General features: G+C 33.2%; 1 protein-coding gene across 7 annotated transcripts in view; it reads right to left on the bottom strand.

The window, feature by feature from the left end:
- LOC124641358 (A disintegrin and metalloproteinase with thrombospondin motifs 16) overlaps nt 1–22,361 on the bottom strand; it is a 167,120-nt gene that overhangs the window by 45,360 nt on the left and 99,399 nt on the right. For 6 of the 7 annotated variants that reach the window (XM_047179423.1, XM_047179424.1, XM_047179420.1 and 3 more), the window contains exon 3: nt 998–1,546. In XM_047179423.1, the coding sequence (XP_047035379.1) occupies nt 998–1,546 (549 nt within the window). Of the gene's footprint in view, nt 1–997; nt 1,547–4,857; nt 4,891–22,361 lie in introns of those variants that run through there. The other variant, XM_047179421.1, reaches the window with a different exon arrangement.

The following is a 22,361-nucleotide window of genomic DNA, read 5'->3' as shown; positions in this document are numbered from 1 at the left end:
GTTTGCATTTTGAATATTTTTAATAGTGTGTATATATGTATATAGATGCACATTTTCTTTACCTATATGTTTCACTCAATTTTCCGAGGGATTACTTTTGTACCTGGATTAGCCTACGTCCTTTCTCAGATTCTAGAAATAATTTAGCAAGAGCAATTTTGAAGTTTGACTCCTTACATGTGTGTTCGTTCAGAAATCGTTGAGATCTTTGTTTCTTTGAGGGCTTGAATCTACAATTGAATCTAGAATAATCACAAAAATATGAACAAATTGTAGATAATTGCGCATACGTGTAGTAGTAGGTATAATCTCTGATTTCTTAGAAGAATAAATATACAAGAAGTCAGTTGTTTATATGATTCTCGTGTCAGCCCTAATTAATCCGACCTCCGCAAGTTATAATTAATGTTGTCACTTCTCCGCATTGTTTACTATTTCCGAACGATATCGATTGGGTTTTCGCTTTTCACTCGGTAATAACCGTATATGGGTGAACGATTGTTATCTCTTGGGAATGTGAATCGATTATTCAAATCGATATAATTTGCTATTAACTTTACGACGTATTCAAATCTTGATTACCAAGAAAATTATGACGGAAGATTAAACAATAATTAAAATTGAGAAATATTGCCTGACAGACTAGTACTTTTCTTAAAGAGAATAAGTCAATTTCCTACAATTGATACACCTTGCCATGTGAAATTCTCGTATGTTTCACTCAAAATGAGGAATAACATGGGAGTTAGAATTTTCTATGGTATATTCCCAAAGGATAGGCCTAATTGTACTCCTCAATATTTTTTCTATATCTCCCTTTATCATTTATCTTATTTGTGTACCAAAAAGTAGGTATATCTGTAAAAATATTATAATATTATAATACTTTTATTTCGGATAAAAAATAATCCATAGAGTGTTAGTAAAACATACCTATAACAGAAAACTTATTAGAAAACTAAAGACAAAAGTTAAAGAAGAAAAGTTAAAGACTTACCGAAACCAGTTCCTCATAATCCACCCCATGTGGCTGCGACTCATTCTGGTGCGCCTTCCACATCCTCAAGCCATCCTTCTTCAGCAGCCCCTCCTGTTTCTTCAGCACCAACTTCAGCTGCCTCCCAAACGCCTCCAAGTCGATCTTATGCACATCAACCTCCTGACCTTCAACCAACCTTTCTAAATCACTTAAAACACTAGCACTGTCACTAATCTCACTAGAATTTGTCACGTCAAAGTTTACACTAACTGTGTTGTTCAAATCTCCTATGATATCAACGTCTTTGATATTTTCTTTCGCTTTGACAAACATTTCATCGTTTAGCAATGACGGTGGACTGGTTTCGGTCTTCCATTGTTTTTTTGAGGGTTTTTCGTGGGGGGTTTTGGCGTTTGCTGGTGTTATGATGTTGGTCTGGTGGCCGGGTGCGACGTGCCGCCGGGCTAGGTGGTGGGTGAGCTGCACCAGGTGGTATGGAGGCACGAGGGTGTGATGGTCTACGTGGAAGACTGACTGGAGCTCTTCAGGTGTCATGTGCTCGTGGATCTGTAAAGATGGAGAGGTTGAGGTTAATATTGTTATTGTTATAAAGATGAGATTGTAGGCGATAGCAAAATAATTCGCAAAAACTTCTGTGGTAATAACATTTTAGTTTTTTTTTATATACTCATATATAAAATGTAAACAATCTTGTTTCTTTTTGAATTGTTCTGTGATTCCATATTTCATATCAAGAATTAGGTGCATTCGTCAAAATATAATTTGCAAACCAATATATGGTTTTATTCCACAAGCAAAGGGGTTCGCTGTGATTTATATAATTACACGAAGAACAGGCTTAGAAGGCCAACCTGTTATCAGCTGAATTCAATCAAGGATACTTGTTTTTGCAAATAAAGAATCTCCATGAGGGATTAAATGGTAAACTGTTATTAGACTGAGATATATAATATCGGTTATCCAGACCTTGGAGCTGTTACTGATAAATACAGGATAGAATTGAATAAAGCTAAAAAATAAACATGATAATCCCGTGTGTAACATTGTAAAAAATAACCAAGCACAATAAAGTAGCTTTGAAAGTATGTGCAGCATAAATCTACATACTAAATTACCCATACATAATATGTAGGCTATTCTCATTACGGAAGTACAACCTACTAAACTAATCTTGTAATAAACAAACTAACAGCCTGAGGTCCAAGTACACCGACAAGATAAACGACAGTTTTTAACCGATTTCAAAAAAAAAGGTTCTCAGTTTGACCAGTATGTAGTATGTGTGATTGTGCGCGAATATCTTACGTTTGTTATATCTTTTGTTTTTTTTGGAAAAGTTTTTCCGTAAGACAACTGTTTGCTTTGCCCGGGTATCTGGGTTGAGGAGGACAGATAAGCAGTCGCTCCTTGTAAAACACTGGTACTCAGCTGAATCCGGTTAGACTGGAAGCCGACCCCAACATAGTTAGGAAAACGCTAGGAAGATGTTGATAGACTGTTTTGCTTTGAAAATTGAATGTCAAAATTCATAGTGAGAAATTGTGTAAAAATAAACTGCCGCTTATGTTGTTGATAAACTTGGGCTTGCCAATGCCGTGATACGCAGACACGATTATTGACACACTCCGCCCACCCACAACTTCAGACCCCCTTACACGCTCACCTGTATCGAACAATAACTGTAACACATCCGTATTATACGTACGTCTGAATGTCACCAGCACAAAACTCGAAAGCCTTGGCGGAGGTCAATAGTACCAGGCTTTAACAGTCCTTTCTCAATAATATCTAGATTTATACGTTATATTGACGGTGGCAACCATATTTGGGGCACTATTTGAATAAATAGATCGACTGCGTGGGCGTGATGGCGTCAAGTTAAATGATTTTTCGCGGAATTTGTATTTTTTCTGTAATGTTTGTCTAGAAGTTGAGTGATGAAATTAATTTATTAGTGTTTGGCAATTTAATTTTCATTTTTATCATCCGATTGTGTTTATTTGAATGAATAGTTGCCTTTTTGAGGTCACCCATTTAATAAGTTTTAACGCAACTATTTTTGTTGACTCTTTAAACGAGATTTACATTAACGGACATTAACATTATTAACCTAACCCACTACTCCACTACCATTAATTAATCTTAAACACAATTATTACTCAACATTATGCTGAGTAAAAATAAACAATTATGACTTAATTTCACTCTCATTACGTCACAGATAAGGCAGTGTGTCAACTACATCTAATCTGGTTCGATGATTATGACATAACTGGATCAGTGAGTCGAGGTTGACTGGTCGAACAATGGCCGAAGTCCACCGGAGATAGCCGAAAGTACCCGAACGTGTTATGTACGAATAATTTCGATAACTTCCGATGTTGTAGGAATGTCATTGATTGAAGGTGGACATTAGGCATTTATGAAGGCTGAAATTAATGTGGGAGGTTTCAAAACCTGAAAAGTGTTGTTGTGGTCTTTTCAAAGCCATGTTCTTAGCCATATGTTGTATTAGATGTTAATGGCTAACTTACAACCTGGATTTTTAAGAAAAGTCGGTCATGTTAGATTCAAGTGAGTTCTGTTTTCAAAAACTTCTAAAAGATTGATTAATATATTTACTGACCGAGTATTTTATGCAATTGAAGCAGTCCTTGTGTTATGTATACTTCATATAAACCTTCCACATCACATTGTAAAATAACATAGTACTAAGGAAATAAACCTGTATCCCACGACACAGCACTTAACACTATTATTATAACCGCAAACAATTCTTACATATTTATAATTACATTTTGTACAGCAACACGAAAATTTGAACCATTTTTCCTTATGCCACTTCTGTTTACGTTCACTTCCAGACCAACATTCAACAAAAAACCTACTTTAATCTAAAACAAATAAAGTACATATTCCCATAAAAATTAGTTCATGCAATCACACAACACGCTCAATCAAAAATGGAACTTAACATAATAAAAATAAAGCTCAAATTTGTTTGAAGCGTGACGTCGAATGTAGAACAATTGAATTTAAGATTTAATGGTGCTTACACAAGGTCGATATTCTATTGTTGTTTGTGTTCTAAGGGCATGCACAGGGTGTTGCGAAACTGCTCGTAATGAGTCACGGAATGCCGAGTGTTAGTACCAAGGTTAGGTTAGAAAGCTTTTGTGTGTTATGTAAAGCGCACGTGAGCTTTCATTAGTGGGAAAAATCACAAGTGCGTGATTTGGTACTGTTTTTGGGGTTCCGTATATTTCATTAAGAAAGGGACCAGTTAAACGTCGCTTCTGAATATTTTTACATAATATTCTAATTACTATAATAAGTTTTAGCAATATTTTATTTTGTAAATGATACGTGTTAGCAGTTTGCTTAAATTAAAGATTTTAACTATTTAATTTTTGATGTTTATTCATTCTTAGCTAATACACCATAAAAGTAAAGATGTTTAAAATTATGTTATTAAATAATCCATATTTAGACAGTTCTACCAAATAAAGTAATAATTTCAAAGTAGTTTTATGCGAATTAACTGTATATGGAGTATGTTGAAAGAAACTAATAAATAAATAATAATATGCAATTAAACTTAATATTACATCTCGATTGGTCAATGGTCATGATAAAAGGATTCTTTCGCTTTATTAAAGTACCCTAAAAGGTCAAAAGTCACAATTAATTTAGGCTAAAATATGTTGTTTATGTTAAGAGTCACCCATTAGTATTCGTCAAAACGTAAACCTTATCGTATTTTGAAAATTTTTATGTGAACATTCTCATTAGATCATCGTTTTATTGGTGTTTTTTAATGTATTTGTTTTTAAATTTTAAAGTATTGTATTCAGTACCTCACTCAAAAAATCCATCTCTGTGGTAATTCACACATATTATCGAACATACGACATATTATCTATCAGTCCCTTCATGTAAACCACTGGCACTCAGCTGCATCCGATTATACTGGAAACCGACCCCAACATAATTGGGATAAGGCTAGGCAGATGATGATCTAACCCATTTTATTTCACCAAAAACAGTCAAATAAAAAACAAAATTACACACAGCTAAACGAAGCAGGACTCACAAGTACCCAAGTAATTACCCAAGCAAATCACCGATTTATTTGCTAACGCTACAAGTACTAGCGTTATATTTGCCGACGCTACGCCACAACGCGTGCATCAAGGTCCAAGTGCGTTTGCCGACTCTGTTAGCACAGTGAAGGACACGCATAGATTTAGCTGTTGATACATAATAATATGAGCCTTGCAAATGCATTACTTGGAACAATTTATGGTATTTGAGAATTAATTTAGGTTCTTGCAATAAGCTTTATGAATTAATATGATGTTTGCTTTTAATAAAAGGATTATTAACTTAAAGATATTTTTTTTTACTCGAAATAATAATTATGCAGTTATGTATCAGCATTATGCTGAGCAATCAGAGCATTCTATTTTGGTTTCGATTCAGTGGAGTAAAAGACATCAACGAGCGTCCTACATTTATACTTCTAATATTTCGTCAATTTTAACTCTGGGTTTCAAAGAGAAATTATTATTTATTTTTATTACAATTTTAAAATAAATATACTTACAGTACATAATTTGGAACATAAACATGGAAGCAATGCCACATTTCCTATAACTTTACTCAGTTAAATAATAACTAGGAAACATTTCGCTGAGCATAATATTTTAACAACCAGCTTACTAGGACACTACATGCAATTCAGTTTAAAATGCAGATTTACTAAGGAAATTAAATCCTAACTAAACATAAGTTAATTGCATAACTGCAGTTATAATTAACGTCGATAGGAAGCTACGGCTGTCACGTTCATCACGACCTGCCGGCGCTTCTGATCTATTAAATAACCATCTCATAATAAATCGTGGTACTCACAGAGTTATGCATGTCCGTTTACATAGAAATATTATTATGCGTAACCTTTCCGTTGTATGAAACTTTCGGAATTTAATTTGATCCTTTGATATTAGCTTTTCTTTCCTTTCTTTCATCATCATCAAGTCATGATCTGTCTAGCCGTTTCTCAAATATGTTGGGGTCTATTGATAAGGTTGAAAGGGACTGCCCTATCTGACCTCCTCAACCTAGTTACCCGAGCAATCCGATACTCCTTGATAAGATTGGTTGTCAGACTTTCTGGCTTCTGACTACCGGCCAGGACTGACCTGCTATTGGTTGTCAGACTTTTTGGATTCTAACTACCCAACAGGACTTAGATAGCCACGGTATCCTCCAAATTATAATTGCTCATCAGCTACATATTAACAGGTCTATTGCAATAATAGAAACAGCCAGTTGCCACGTGCAACAAAGGAAGCTAATTAATTCTAATCGATCCAACAATCGAAACACAATAGCAAAACGATTCGAAATTATTCGATTAATTAAAACATCATTGAATTGATTCCGCTGTCGGTACGTTTAGAAAGCAGCTAACAATAGACTGTTAGTACAAAGGAATTTAAACTTTATGTAATAGAATTAGAGTACATTTTTGATAGGTTTGAAGATGAAAAATGATAAGGGATTATGCAATGTGTTGCAAAGGAATTTAAACCTTATGTAATGGAATTAGAGTATATTTTCTATTGGTTAAAAGATGAAAAAATTATAATATAAGGGATTATGCAATGAGTTGGAATAGATAGTATTTTGATTGACGAGACAATAATAATGCTAAACATATATAATAGTACAGGATATTAAGATGAGAAGTGAGATTCATTCTGATGGGTTAATACATAATATTTATTTGTTTATAAATAGAGGAACTAGATAGATTTTTTTCCTTACATAATTACCAATAATTATATTGTATTTATTATTCTGAGTAGTTAACTTGAAGTTTATTACACGTCAAATAACAAACCGTTTGGTGTAAATTTTGCATTTAATGTGCCGTTGTCTATGCAGTGAATTCCCCGGAATTAAATCGCACATAAATCGCTGAAAGCATGCAGATATATCGATAGTCGATATACAATTACCAATTTCTACTTTATTCATCTTTTCACATTGATATACAATGTCAAAGCCGTAATTTTTTTTAAATATTCATATTATTGATTTGCATTCCACAATGTATAAAGTAGTAAAAAATAGTCCTATGAGAGCTTTTTCAAAACGAAATTGCTTACTTATTTAAGGGCTTATTACACTTGACTAAATTCAGTCCTCTAAATGATGCAGTTACTAAATTCAGACAATTGTTATATAGCATTTAGGAAGGTACGTCTCACTAAATCATTAAGATACTTATTTAGGCTACTAAATTTTGTCAAGTGTAATAAGCCCTTTACAAAAAAAATCTATTGACCTGTCAAAAATTTAAAACAATAAAAAGATGACTATCACCCATTCCATTGGATACCTAATTGAATTAAAAACAAAACACTGTCACCCGTATTGTGAACCAAACAAGAACCGAAATAGGACATCGCCAGCGCCATCTAACGAACTTTACATAATATAGCTGAGAATTTCATTTGTATGTAAATGTATGAATTGTACGCAAAAACTTGAGAACAATGACCCTAAAACAATGGTTGTTCACAATGAAAGGAAAACGCCTGTTTGAACCACTGATGGAATATTAAGGGAATAGGTTCAATGCATTCCTTTTGGTTTGAATCGGTTTGACGGACGGATGGTGAGAAGGTCGTGGAATATTGTGATTAGCCTAAGTATGTTGAAGTCTACTAAACATAGACCGTCTTACCATAAAAACTTTTTAACGGGAGTTTAAGACTTGTCTAACAAAATGTCAAATTATGACGTTGACATAAGGTTCATTTTGGAGACACATTTTTTTTAGACAAGTGTTAAACAGTTGTTAAAGTTTTTGTAGTAAGGCCAAGAGCGTCTGACTATATGATCTCCTCAAACCAGTTATTCGGGGAATCTTTGATAAGATTGGTTGACAGAACTTCTGGTGTCTACAGTTAGTAACGACTGCCAAAGAATGATTGCAGATGAAGAATTGCTTAGTAAATTAAAGGAGCAATTTGATGCTCAAAACATTAAGAGTACATTACTACTTAAAAAGGGTTTAAAAGAAGTTGCTTCTCTTAGGCCGCTGCCTCGAATAATATAATGCATAATGAAATAGAACAATCATTGGTCATTTTGGCACTCAGTTAAATATGTTAACGTACAAGTAAACGGTTCACTGGGTGGGGTTCGAACTCACGACCTCTCGCTCGCCATTCTGACGTTGGGTTTGGCATTTCATAATATTATGTCGCATTTATGGCGTGCACTTGGAGAGGCCTATGTCCAGCAGTGGACTGCGATAGGCTGATGATGATGTCGCATTTATGCAGAGTGACTTCTAAGTAAGGTTTGGGTCTATCTATAGTACTTCTGACTGATCTTTCCTCAATGGATTTTAAAACAATGTTAACAGTTGCTATGATTGGTTTAAAGCTTCATTTTAAATTAAAACAGCCAATATTTTCAATGTAAAAAGGTGTACTTGATGATACTTCGCAGTAATGTAGCTTATTACATACTTTTTAAGATTTCTCAGGAAAACCATGAAACCGCGGGCAAGAGTTAGTTTATAATAGAACTATCTTATTGCCATACACTTATTCTTAATATTTTTTTCTTACATTTTAATAATTATCTCGATAATATTTATCAATAAAAAAGGATCCGGTTGCAAATAATACAAGTAGCTACTTAGAACATAGGCGTAAACACAGACATTACTCACGTGGAACCAAAAACAAGTTGTAAATCACGTTATGACAAATGTGCGTATTTCCATATTTGGGTAAAAACTTAATTAATTTACACGTCACACCAGCGTCATACTTGTGAACTTGAATATTGACCCATTTTTTGTAAATTATGTTGTTAAAATAACAAAATATTAAACACATTAAACACTTTTATTCCATATTTTCGTTATTTCTTTACCAACTAATTCTCAAACGACATCGCTTCATATACAAATGTACGTATTAATTTATTAACTTAAACCACAAGATGAAAATAAATACTTAATCCTAACATCTATAATATAAAAATGAATCGCAAAATGTGTTGGTAAGCGCATAACTCAACAACGCCTGGACCAATTTGGCTAATTCTTTTTTTGATGTGTTTGTTATTGTCAGGAGAAGGTTCTTATGTAGAGAAGTCAGTTGACGGGAGCGAAGCCGCGGGCAAAAGCTAGTTTTATTATAAATGCTGTTGTGCTTTTACGCCAAATCTGCAAAATTTTATGTGGTAGGTACATACACACGTAGTAGAGTTTGTGAAGGCTACATTTTATCCAGATGCAGGAAATAGTAGTAGTAGCGGACTAACATAGACACGGTCTAGTATCCGGAACATATTTCTCACGCCTAACCACAAATATGCATTCATGCCAAACTTATTGCGTCAACCGAAACTACCCATTTCCGATCAACCTTAGCTCAACTCATATATATTACAATCTAATACAAATGTACATCGTATTTTAAGTTCCATAGTTCCTATAACATATTATTATTTGTATACTATAGATAATTAAATCTACAAAGTTCATACAGACTGAAGAATAAATAAATATAAATATTGTTAAATTATTACCTAATATATGTACATATAAATATATAGAAAAATAATACATAATTTTAATTACAAATTAACTATACCTATTATAATGTTTAAAACTACCACCATAATAATTTAGAGTAAGATTGTTATATAAGTATTTTAAATGTACTGGCATTAAATGCCCAATGTTGTTGTGCCCTAACAGGGTCCACATAAATGTATGTAGCTTCTTCTTCTTCTTTCGTGTCGATGACATGTCATATATTGAGACAACACTATGTCACCATGTACGTAGCTGTAAGCTTATTGTAACACCTTGAGAAACTTGTGGAACGTAATAAATGATACGAATATGAAAACATATATAAAATCCTTCTAAACCCATGATCGCAGATTGTATGAGTCTTTAATAGTTTGTATGAAGCATATTTTCCCAGCAATGTTGCGAAACTACGATACTGGAGCAAGGTCGAAGTGCGGCCATGCGGCTGATGTCGAATGTCAGCCGGCTTTCCACTCGCATCGTGTGATTATCGATAATCGGATACTTTAATCGATTCTAAAATCGGATGTGGTTGGGTTTTGTTTAATTGTTGGGGCTGAAGGTTAGTGTGTTGATTTATTTGTTTGATATAAGAGTATTTGTTTTAATCATTTTTGGATAAATCCTTGTAGATTGTGGTTTTCAACTCAAAATAAACAAAGGCTACTTATTTTATAAGTTACTTAAAAGCATTTGCAGATGACAAGATAGAATTATGAGTTCAACTTAACGGCTATAAGATTGAGAGGGGTTCCAGTTTTTGGCCCATAGTAAAGAAATGTATGCCAAAGCTGTTCAAGAATCCAGTACACTACGTTCAGCATATTTACCACTCAAATACGTTAAAAATTAAAAGAAAAAATCAATCCTTGACCGAAACTGATGACACTGCCGTTGATATTCGTTCATACTAACAACTGACAGCTCATTGATATCATTTCATATACAAACCACGTCTCATACACCCAGCTTTGGAATAACCCACACACCATGTAATGTCACTCCTTAGTTTAAAAATAAATATTAAGGACTTGGTCTTCCCCGCGGTGTCGCTCACATCCCGTGGAAATTACTTCCTGAATTGGGATAAAATATAGCCTATGTCAACCAGGGATAGTAATAAATATACCCTATATTATCCGGGACATATTTTTTGATATTATTATGCTACCCATTTTTTACCAAATGTCCCTTACAGTACTTCATATTTCCGGTATCGATATTCTTTACATTAGGCTTTCCAAGGGTGATAGAATTTTTTAAATCGGTTCAATAGTTTTGAACCATTTACTTTATTTTTTGGGTACCAAGATGTTTTTCTCTTCATAATATTAGTGTGGAGAGACTAATATATGTAGATGTCCTTGAACAAAGTTATCAGTCAATCAGACCATTTTCATTTCCGATTATCGATTGCCGAAATCGGATGAGTGATGCTCAAGGTAGGTATCGATTACAAACCGATTACGTCTCAATATGAGTAATACCTACTTTATGTGAAACGGACATTTTAAAATTTCGAGAAATCCGAGTTCGGACATACCTAAATTAGATTATTTTAAACTAGCCGATTTCCCGTGGTTTCACCCGCTTGCTACTGCCGTGGCGGGATAAAATATAGCCTATGTTACTGGGGAAGAGTGGAGCGTTCCCACAGTGAATGATTTTTTCGAATCGGTTCAGTAGTTTCGGGGTCTTCAGGGACAAACAAAACAATGATTCTAGATTAATATCTTATTTTAAGGTTTTTTTTTTGGCGATGGCAGGTATTCTACTTAGCTATAATCAAACTATCGCTAACAATACATTTTATAGTAATTTAATTGCTTCCTACTCCTTTCAAGAAGATTTTTTTGCCCTAACATAAAAAGGACAGCATAATTCTAAGCTTTTAGATAAACCCTATATTTATAATACCATATCTAGACCTATTACATTATTAACTACACAATAGACAATATTGTCTATGACTCAATCACGGAACTAGTAAGACTAAAATCAAAATACTTGACACTCTAAAAGTAAGAGTAAAAACAATAATTTACAATATTAATTATTTCTTATGCACTATTTCCCAACTTCAGAAGGTCATACACAAACGGACACACAGAATTACATTGGTACTAAAAATTGGTAATTTAATAGTTTGTAAGGAAACTATGAATTAAGTTCTTGTGAAATATTGTTACTGCTAAAGTTATGGATGAGTGAACAAAGATGCAGTACTAAATTAGTGATTTATTGTAGTTTTTTGGTGAACTGCAAATAAATCGCAGTGGTTGCAAGCGTAAATATGTGCAAGTCCCGGGTTCATTTTCTGGGAGGCTAATCGGTTTGGGCTTTAGTTTTCACAAAGCAACCCGAAGTCTGGAAGTTAGCGGTGTTACATCCCCAAATCTACAGTGATATACCTAGATTTTTGTGGCATTCCATCAAGGCAGTTTACAAATAAAGAAAAAAATATTCATAATGCAAAATTACATAAAACCTCATCTTCACAAAACAATGCTACAATTCATACATAGAAATTACCTTGAGAGAAACTAACTAGCTCCCATGGCCTTGCAACGTTTCATAACATACAGACACACACATTAACACTACATATATAATATAATAATAACTCCTTGTAAACAATAGAAAGTACTTATATAATCTGTGCAGTTCGCGCTTGCCTGTTCTCAGCTGTCAAAATGTCACTTTTGAAGTTAGAACGAGTAAAGATGGCTATGGTTTGGTATGAATAAGCACTTTCTTTGTGGTTTTAAAATGTGAAACTTATGTAATATTGGTTTGGGATGATGCCTCATCAATTTATAAGTTCATCCTTTGATGATCCAAGTTATGTTAAAATATACTTTCTTTGCTTAAGTATAAGCCTTCATTCGCCACATTCAACTGTTGAATCCAGTGAAATCTGTACACATTTTTTACATCAGTTTACCTTGTCAAACTAATCAAAAGACAAATGAAAAACCCAAAACGTATTTTGAACTTAGAACAAAAATTACCAACGAATTTCCAATTAAGATTATCAAATTACAAATCACAAATTAATATCTGGACAATAATACCTTCAGAAAAAGGCGGAACCTACCATGATTGACTTTTAAAACAACTACCAAAAAATCTAATTTAAAATTAATGGCTAGGACACAATAACGGAACCAAATAACTTTTAAAAACAATACCTAAATCCGTTTCTTATCACGCATAGTACAATTGGGCACAGATTATAAAAAGGTCACTGAACTAATCAAGTAATCTTACATTCATTCGTTCGTTCATTTCCTGGTTTATTTTTAATCACACCAAGGCCAGGGTGACATTCTGCCTTGTTCAATTAAAACCATATTTGTATCCGGAAGGAAATATATAATAAAATAAAAAGATTAAAATAACTGTTTGTTTAATTGTCAGTTCCGAAAACAATTGAGTTTTTAATGGTGTAATGTTATTTTTCTGTGAATAACAAAGGAACGTAAATCGCGTGTGAATAGTTAAATCGTCGGTTAAAACTACGATTACTGAGTAATTCGTGTCAGTTCCCGTTAGTAAAAGGCACGTGACATTTTTATTAGTATGACGATTAAGACACATCGAAAAAGTCGTGGCGGCCTGGATAAAGAACCAACCTCTTTAGTATGAGCACGGGTTTGATTCCAAGTCCAGGCAAGTAACAATGCAATTTTTCTAAGTTTGTTTGTACTTTATAAGGCGGGTGGGAGGGCGCAATAAACTATAGGTCCCGGTTGTCATTGAACATCCTTGGCAGTCGTTACAGGTGGTCAGAAACCAGTAAGTCTAACACCAGTCTTACCTAGAAAAATCGATCCAATAACGGTAAATCGTATAGTAGTCATTGATGTATCTTGAAACCATTTAACGACATAATATATGGTGAAAAAGTAATGTAGTTTTCACAAAAATAAAACACACTCGCTTTAGTTTATTATACAATTAGCTTCGCTATCTCTCGACATATTTTTTTTATTACTACATTAGAAAGATGACGAACGAACGTTTATTGTGTTTTTGTGATCTTAATTAAATTATAAAGCTGAAAAACGTTTGCTTGAACTACTGGACCTATTTGAGTTCTTTCAGTGTTAAATAGGCCATTTAATGAGAAATGGTTAAATGAGAAGATTCCATAATAAAGTCTTAAATCAGTAACTAGGAAAAATCATTAACATTTCCCATTATTTCCCAAGTTTGACCTACATAAAACTAAAAAAATAACCTAAATATCAAAGACATGATATAATAACATCAAACTCCACGATACTGCGCCCATTAATCGTTACAGCTCAAACATTCAGGTCAGTTCGCTACGTAATCGAATGTGGCGCGCGCGCTCGCCCACTTTCCTTCTCTGAGCACTTTCGTTTTCACTGGGTGTGACGTCACGGTAGAAGATAACTTTGTATCGGTTTTTGAGATGTTTTGAGCCGTTTTTGGGTGTTTTTTTTTAGTTTTTAGAGTAGTGGAAAAAGTCTGTTTTATGTGTATTTCGTTTATTTATTGGTTGAATTTAATGATCTCATTAAAAGACCTTTTGTTACACATACTTACCTCCCCACTCAGAGACATTTAATGATTACTTAAGCCATTCCTTAGTGAAGGATTTGTATGACATTCCGTCACTAATGAATGAGTGACTTAAGTAATCATTTACCCCCTTACTTATAAAATCTCTAATCACCTTCTAAGCAACATTTTAACTAATCACTACTTAAAGTCTTAAGTAGTGATTAAATGTTAGTTAAGACATGCTTAAGCAACGTTTATAAGAAAGAATTTTCTTAAATAGCCCTTAAGTATTACTTATATTTAATTCACGTTTATAAGTAAGGCTGTAAATGTCTCTGAGTGGGGAGGTTAGAGTTCAATCTTAAGTTTGTTTCTGAACTTTATCTGGTCAAGTTTTGAGAAGATTGTAATGCTTTGTATAAATAAGTATTTTTATCAGGTTTCACGCTGTTAAATTCCATTATGATTTTATATGAGTAATTTTGATAAGGCATTGCAACATAGTCAAAGCTAGCTTTAAAACTATTAAAGGAATACAGTTTTCCGTTATATTTTCGGCCTTGAACAACTTAAAACAACATCGAATTAATTACATAACATAATCATTAAAAAAGAATAAAATATGGCACTATGTCCTAAAAAAATATATTAATTGCACATCCATTATGTTGGTACAAAACATGCCAACATGAGGCTCATTCATCAAATATTGAAACTAGAATTAAATTAACATATTTTTGTCATTAACTGCAAAATTAATAACTTAATTATTCGATTTTAATTGATCTGTTGAAAACATTGTTGAAAGGTTCTTCTAACTTACAGACAGACACGTGTTGCTGGGGAGTTTGTTGCGCCACTTCTTCTTCCCAGCAAAAACACATAGGAAGTGGTGAAGGGTGGGCGTTTTGGGGACTGTCTTTTGCAAATTTTGACGTTCAAAAAGGACTGTTCTACAGCCAATTTTCAAAAAGTACATACATGATTTTAAGTTTGAATCTTGTGAAATGATTGGTGAAATAAAAGGTTTTTTGGATTTGTTTACATATTTAGAAATAATCGGGACTTAAACGCAATACGATTGGTGCAATACAGCCAATAAAAAATACATCTTTTCTTTATATACAGTCCTTTTATATACAAAGGTTCCTTTTATATCGGGTGTGTCGTTCACAATCACATTAAATGAAATGCGATAATATACTAGTTAATATATGTCCATTAACACAAACAAAACAGAAAAATACGTAAAAATAAAAAAATGAATTTTTCAAACAAAGTAAATAGAATAAAAATGTGCGAAAATTGGAACACCATATAAACGTCAGTCATTACAAACAACTGAAATTCTCTTTGAAAACTGACAGCTGTCAACTGATCAAAACATTCGATACTCCTAACTTTATCTCTGCTTTACACATGATGTTGTAAATTATAAAAACGAAAAATGACTCCTGTGGCCAAACCACTGGATGGATTGGTAAACATTTTTTACAATTCGCCATAGAATAGGTATCATAAAGTTTATGCGATAGGATTTAATGTGATTGTGAACGACACACCTTGTATACCCTTCGTATGGAGCGCAGATATACGCAAGCCCCGGGGCTGCTGGATGGTTCGAAAGAGTTCGGTCATTTGATGATTTTTGCTATAGTTAATAAATACATAAACGCAAGCCACAATCAATTTTCTATTTTTTTATAATTAGCGGCATACCAGCAATTAAGTCCCTATTTGTTAATACTTTTACAGACTGGTGAAATTCTTGAAGTTACACAGACCTATTAGGTCATAGTGGATAATCTGTTACACAATGCCGATACAATCTGGGTAAACTAGATAATCATAATGAACTGGTTTTTATTACATACTCGAGTTGCTCGCTAGAATTTTACAATTAATTCGTTTCCAAAGAGAATTGGAACGTGAATAAGATTGGACAACTGATGTGCAAAAAACTTCCTTATATCGAAGTCATAGTGATATAAAATATAAAATTTATTGTGTTGATTATTGTAGTTTAAGAATAGTAATGTTATATAATGTTTAGATAGTTAACTGTACCTACTAAGATTTTATTGCATGCAGAACAATTACAATATAATATGTCCGTTTTTATGCAAAATGGAACCACTCGACAAATTTCATTTTTTACTTTTTTTGAAGAATACTAATGTAAAAGTGGTCTAAATTCTTATACAAAATTTTAATATACCTTCTTTCCAAGGGGGAAATCATGTGGTTCTTTTTTGTATAAGAATTTAGACCACTTTTACATTAGTATTCTTCAAAAAAAGTAAAAAGATGAAATTTGTCGAGTGGTTCCATTTTGCATAAAAACGGACATATTATAATGTTTAGTTCACCACGGTTACAAACGACAATACTATATTTAGTATAGAACATGTTTTCTTAATATTAGATATAAACTACATTCGGCCATTAGTTTCAAACGCTTCCCGTAGTATCATCTCGGCACACCCTCTATAAAAAGTAGCCCATAGCCCTTCGTCGATAAAAGGGCTATCTTACACTGAAAGTTTTTTGCTAATCGGACAAGTAAGTTCCTGAGATAAGCGCGTTTGAAAAACAAACTGTTAAGCTTTATAATATTATAGAATAGATAGGTATACGTAATACCAGTGACTTGTCAAGATATGGGGAAATCCCATTACAATATGACCTTTACACGGCACTAATTGGTCTCATAATTATGCATTTAAAATACGTAGGTATTAATGACAGAAGAAAAATAATATTAAAGCTTCCTAACATGATTTCATACACCAGAAATATAATAAGATCGCGATAGAATAAAATAGCGATTTCACAGAATTATAGACTTTTAACACAGCAATAAAAATATGTCAATAATATCAACGGGTATTGTTTGTAATAACCGGTTGACAGGTGCAATAAAAGTGTGTTAAAAATACGATTTAAAAAAAAATACACAGAAAACAAATTCGACTTTAAAATCGATTGTTAATATTAGAAAAAAGGTAAAAACTCATTTATTTAATAACGTTATAAATTAACATTATCTCGTATTTTTCCTTCACGGTAAACTAATAAAATATTTTTAATTTATTTGTCATACGTTTTAAAATGTCAAATAAATCAGTGTTGGTAAGAAAATAGTAATAAAGTGTGCAGGTGACATAAACTCTGTGTTTGCTTGTATTCTGAGAATTGAGAGATTTTTATTATATTGTTTATATTAGTTGTACGAAAACATTTAATGATACATGAGTCATTTTGTACCTATTTATTGAAAATGTTTTGAAATCGTGATTTGAAGGAGTTTTTGAACCTTATAAAACTTTGGCGAAATAATCACATAGATATACACTTCCAATTTATAGAGCCTTCAAAAACTCAAAGAACGCTTATGGCTTTCTCAGTAAAAAAACCTTAGTTTTTAACTGACTTCTCAAACAGAGAATTCTAATAAAGAACAATCAAGTGAAATTATGTAAACATTCTCAAAAATAAACATATTTTAATTTTCTATTACATGCCAGTAGTTTCGTAATACACACATACTTATTTATATCTATGCTCGTATGGGAAATACAGACGAAAAGTTCCCATAATAACTATTTACTGTGTATGTATAATATAACATTATATTGTTTTAAGTATGTACATAAGTCATATATTAGTATAAGTAGGAAGTCTCTGCCATGTTAGCAATAAAAATAAAAGTTTTGAGTGATAAAAAGTGTTCTTAATATGTATTTATTTTTAGATTTTATAAAATTAATTGAATTATTAATTGCTGATCAATTTAAAGATAGCTTTCAAATGGATAAAATACTTTTTTTGATTGTTTTTTTAATAAATAGGTTAACTTAACAAATAGTTTTCAGCTCGCCAATTTATCATAAAATTAAAATGTATTTGAAAGTAAGTACTAAATAGATGTTATCTTCTAACTAGGTGTTTTTTTTTTTGTTGACAGTATTTAATTTTCCAGACATTAGCCCATAACATAAATAGGCTTCACAAGAATGTACTTGGTAGTTTCCACAGGTCACTAGCGGAACCGCAGGCGGAAAGTATATTAGTAATATTCTACGATAGATGTGCTAGTGATTAAACATAATTTTGTTTAAATACAACTACATATTATCGTCTTTAAAAATTACAAAAGTCTGCACTCCAAAAATACATTATTATATCATCCATTACACTACAATAATAAAAATAAATAAAAACTGGCATGCAACCGCGTCGCTTCCCGTTCCGAGTGACGGGTGCGAGTGACATGACAATACCAGTTACGTCATAATGACTGTAGATCGAGTAGCTAGGAGAAATTGTGATTTCTTATATATTGTTGTTATGTGGGATTTATGAACCGTGACTGTTGGGTAAAGCTTTGCGAGTTTGCGGACGAGCGGGCAATACTTACTTAATATTATTATGTACTAAGTTTATAGGTACCTATATGGTACTTTATCATAATATTTTTCCGTTTGAAAGTATTCTACGATATTGAAACTGAAACTAGGTACCTAATAAATTGGAAATACTCATATCGAAAATAAAGGTTTTGATTATCTAAATGACCTTCTGATATCAGACCTGGACGCCTGAAAAAAGGGACCTAACTCTAGGAAGAATCCTTCCATGCCTTGGAAAGTCTTGGAAAACCTTTAGTTGTAAGTAATTACTCGAATAATCGTCATTTTATAGAAAATAGATTAGCAGACGCTCCTTTACAAACTAAATATATTAACGGGAAACACTTTTCTGGTACAAAAAAGAGAATTCTCATAAAAACTCATATATATCACCACCAACAAACAAGATTTTCTAATCACACTAGTTATGTCACGTGGCGCCACTCGACCGGTTCTGATTTAAACTTGGCCTGAGCTACCTGAGAGCGCTCACTAAATGTCAGCCAACGCCAATCTGTAATTGTACGTATTGAGCAACAGATACATTTTCACTTTTATTATTAGGTACTTTAGATAGATGATACTATCTACTTCCACTTGGATAATAAGCACCCATATGTTAAACATCATTCATCATTCATCATTTGCCTAGCCTTTTCCTAACTATGTATGTTGTGGTCGGCGTCCAGTCTAACCGGATGCAGCTCAGTACCAGTGTTTTCCAGGGAGCGGCTGTCTATCTGAACTCCTCAACCCAGTTGCCCGGGCAACTCAATAGCCCTAGGTAAGACTGATTGTCAGACTTACCTACTGGCGCCTGAGTAATGAAAATGTCAGTACTGACCAGCCAAAAACAGTGCATTTCTATAAAAATACGATCCAAAACTTGAAACCTTCAGGACGAACCAAAAAATAAAGACATACATTTTCTCAAAATATCACATGACAAATCCCAAAAACAATTTCCATTCATACAAATTTAGCTGCAAAAAGAAAAGGGAGATGTTTCGACGAGCTAATTTTAACCTCAGGTCAGATTGGACCCTCGAGGCATTGACCTACATCAACAATAAAGTATGTAAACACAGTCTTCGCAGGGTGAACACATTAAAATCGGTTTTTACTTGTTGCGTGAGAATCTAAAATAAGGATTGACGTAAGTGAGACTTACATGGGGATAAAAAAGTGTGGTTTTAGAAGTATTGGTTGATGGGTATCTAGGAAGGAAATGTTAGATAGATATTTAAACTGTGCTATCAAATTGTTGCTTGCTGGTTTTAAATGAAAATAAAATTGGCTTCATGTAGAGCAGAAAATACTAAAAAATTCCAATGCTTCTCTCTTCTCGATTGATCAATCGATTAGGCTTTCGTAAACCTAGGTTCTGATTATGAAGATACTGAAAATTCTAGTATTTCTAACAGCTCCACTAATCAATCGAATGGGTTTTCCAAAACATAGGTTTAGATATGATTGACTACAAGCTGCAGTGTTTTTTGAAGAAGCAAGTCCAGTTTCTTGATGCCTGATGAAACACGTCCCTGGCATGGCACTAATTTATAGACCTTTATTGTTGTTTGAAAGATGTAGATGATATGCCCATATGATTATCAGAGGGCAATGACCTGGTTTGCAGGTAATCGTCGCACTCCAGATGTTCATCTAAGGGCCGGAGATCACGCAATATGGGGTCAGAAAATACGAACCATATTTCATAATGGCAACATTTGGATGTAGTTTACCAGTGGTAAACCTTCATAAGTTACATGAAAATTGGCACATCTGTTTTAAACTTATCGGCTCGTTCAAAAAAAAAACAATAGAATAACCGATTAAGACCACATTTAGGTAGAATTATATGAAGTAAGTAGACATTAATTTTGATGCTCACAAATAAAACAAAAGTGATTGCCACAATTCAAATCTGCGTGGGAATTTCTGACCGATGAGGTCAAAACTTTTACAAAATGAACGATCTTCGTGTAAACATTACAAAATATTTATGAACCAAACATCAATAATGCTCCAGTGACCTTTCAAAATGGAGATGCATTAAACATAATGTAATGCTGGCCTACAAATGATGAGGTAACAGTTCGTGATAGCTTAATGTTCTGCAGTAATAATGCATGCAACTTTAATGATTCTTTCTTTCCCAAGATGTAGTTCTTTTGATTTACTGCTGGTGTGATCGTGAGGTAATAAGGTATAACCAGACTAGTTGTGGTTTTTTAAAGAGGTTGTAAAAATATAACAAAGATTATAAACATCTATGAATGCTTTGCTGAAAGGTATGGAACATAAGATTTTAGAAAGGGTAGAATTCAATACTCAATAAATTCTTTAGTAGCATTCCATATATTGTACAGGTCGTACATTTTATAGTTTTCAATAAACATGGACCCATTAGGACACAGCTTAAAGATTTTCAGTATCTTATTACATTGATAAATAGTTAATTTGAGTCAATGTTGAGATTGTCTATATTTGATATTTGACAGTATTCATAAAAAGATGTGGCTAATATGATAAAATTATTAAGTTAAGCTGGATACTTCAACTGTAATATTTAGAAATATAGCAAAAGTAAGAAGGTTTAGGACCAAAAACTAACATAGAACATTCTGGAATAATCCAAAAAACATCCAAAATTCGAGATTTCGCTGTCATCAAAGGCCAATACCCTTTAGGGAGAGCGCTGCTGACAGACACGATGATCAAGTCACCAAAAATACAAATTCAAAAAGAAAAAAAATCGATGATATGAAAAATGTTGCCATTTCTGTGTTTTGGTGGTCAAACCGACCGTGACTCATAATCTCACCAAAAAGGTGATATTATACTTTTTAAGGCAAAAGCCGTAAGAGTAACAACACACTGCAGAATAAACAGTCGGCCGACCGTTGATGCAAACATTTTCTTGAAGAAAATCTTGATTCCAATCAAAGTTTTCAATCGGTCTAGTGACGGCTAAATACCTGATTGCTGATTCCGAGTTTTGTAAGTTTACCCGCTCGATACGTTATTACAACCTGGCTGAAGTAAAGAGTCGTATGCTACATAACATGATTAGAATATAGTATGTTCATTAGTTTTTCCGGATAATGACGCATACTATTTCGCAAGTCAGCGCGTTTATAGCACGACCAAGTGCCGATGACAGCCTTTATGAAATAAACATGTCAAAAATGAATACTACTTAATTAAGTTGTATTATAATTTAACTTGCAAAACTCGCACTAGACACTCATGGCCTTACTACAAAAACTTTAACCACTGTTTTACACTTGTCTAAAAAAAATGTGGCTCCAAAATGAACCATATGTCAACGTCATAATTTGACAATTTTTTAGACAAGTCTTAAACTGACGTTAAAAAGTTTTTGTGGTAAGACGGTCAGATCTTTGCAATGTGCGTACTACCATTCATCTTCACACAGATTTATGAGCCCAAACAAACTATCGGCCGACTAAAAGTTTGCAGTATACTCTTAAAGTGTAGAAAGAACAAAAAAAATATTAGTTGTCCCTCCCATAAACTTCGCTTAAATATACACATCACACTCGTTTTCGCTTTAAAAATGCATTCACTTTATTTTTATTTCGGGTCGAGTAAGTTCTACAATCTTCATTTTACTCGAAGCCAATGTTTTTGTCTGTTTTGCGTATTTTATTGCGTATCTTGTTTGTTTTTGTTTTTAGGCTGGGCGCTGATTGCAACTTTTTGTCACCGTGACTTATTGTCACTTAGTCAAGTGCTATGAAAACTATACTGAGTGCGCTCA

This window comes from Helicoverpa zea, chromosome 22 (genome assembly GCF_022581195.2).
Source record: "Helicoverpa zea isolate HzStark_Cry1AcR chromosome 22, ilHelZeax1.1, whole genome shotgun sequence".
NCBI classification, from domain to species: domain Eukaryota; kingdom Metazoa; phylum Arthropoda; class Insecta; order Lepidoptera; family Noctuidae; genus Helicoverpa; species Helicoverpa zea.
This window is presented reverse-complemented; position numbering and strand designations above follow the sequence as displayed.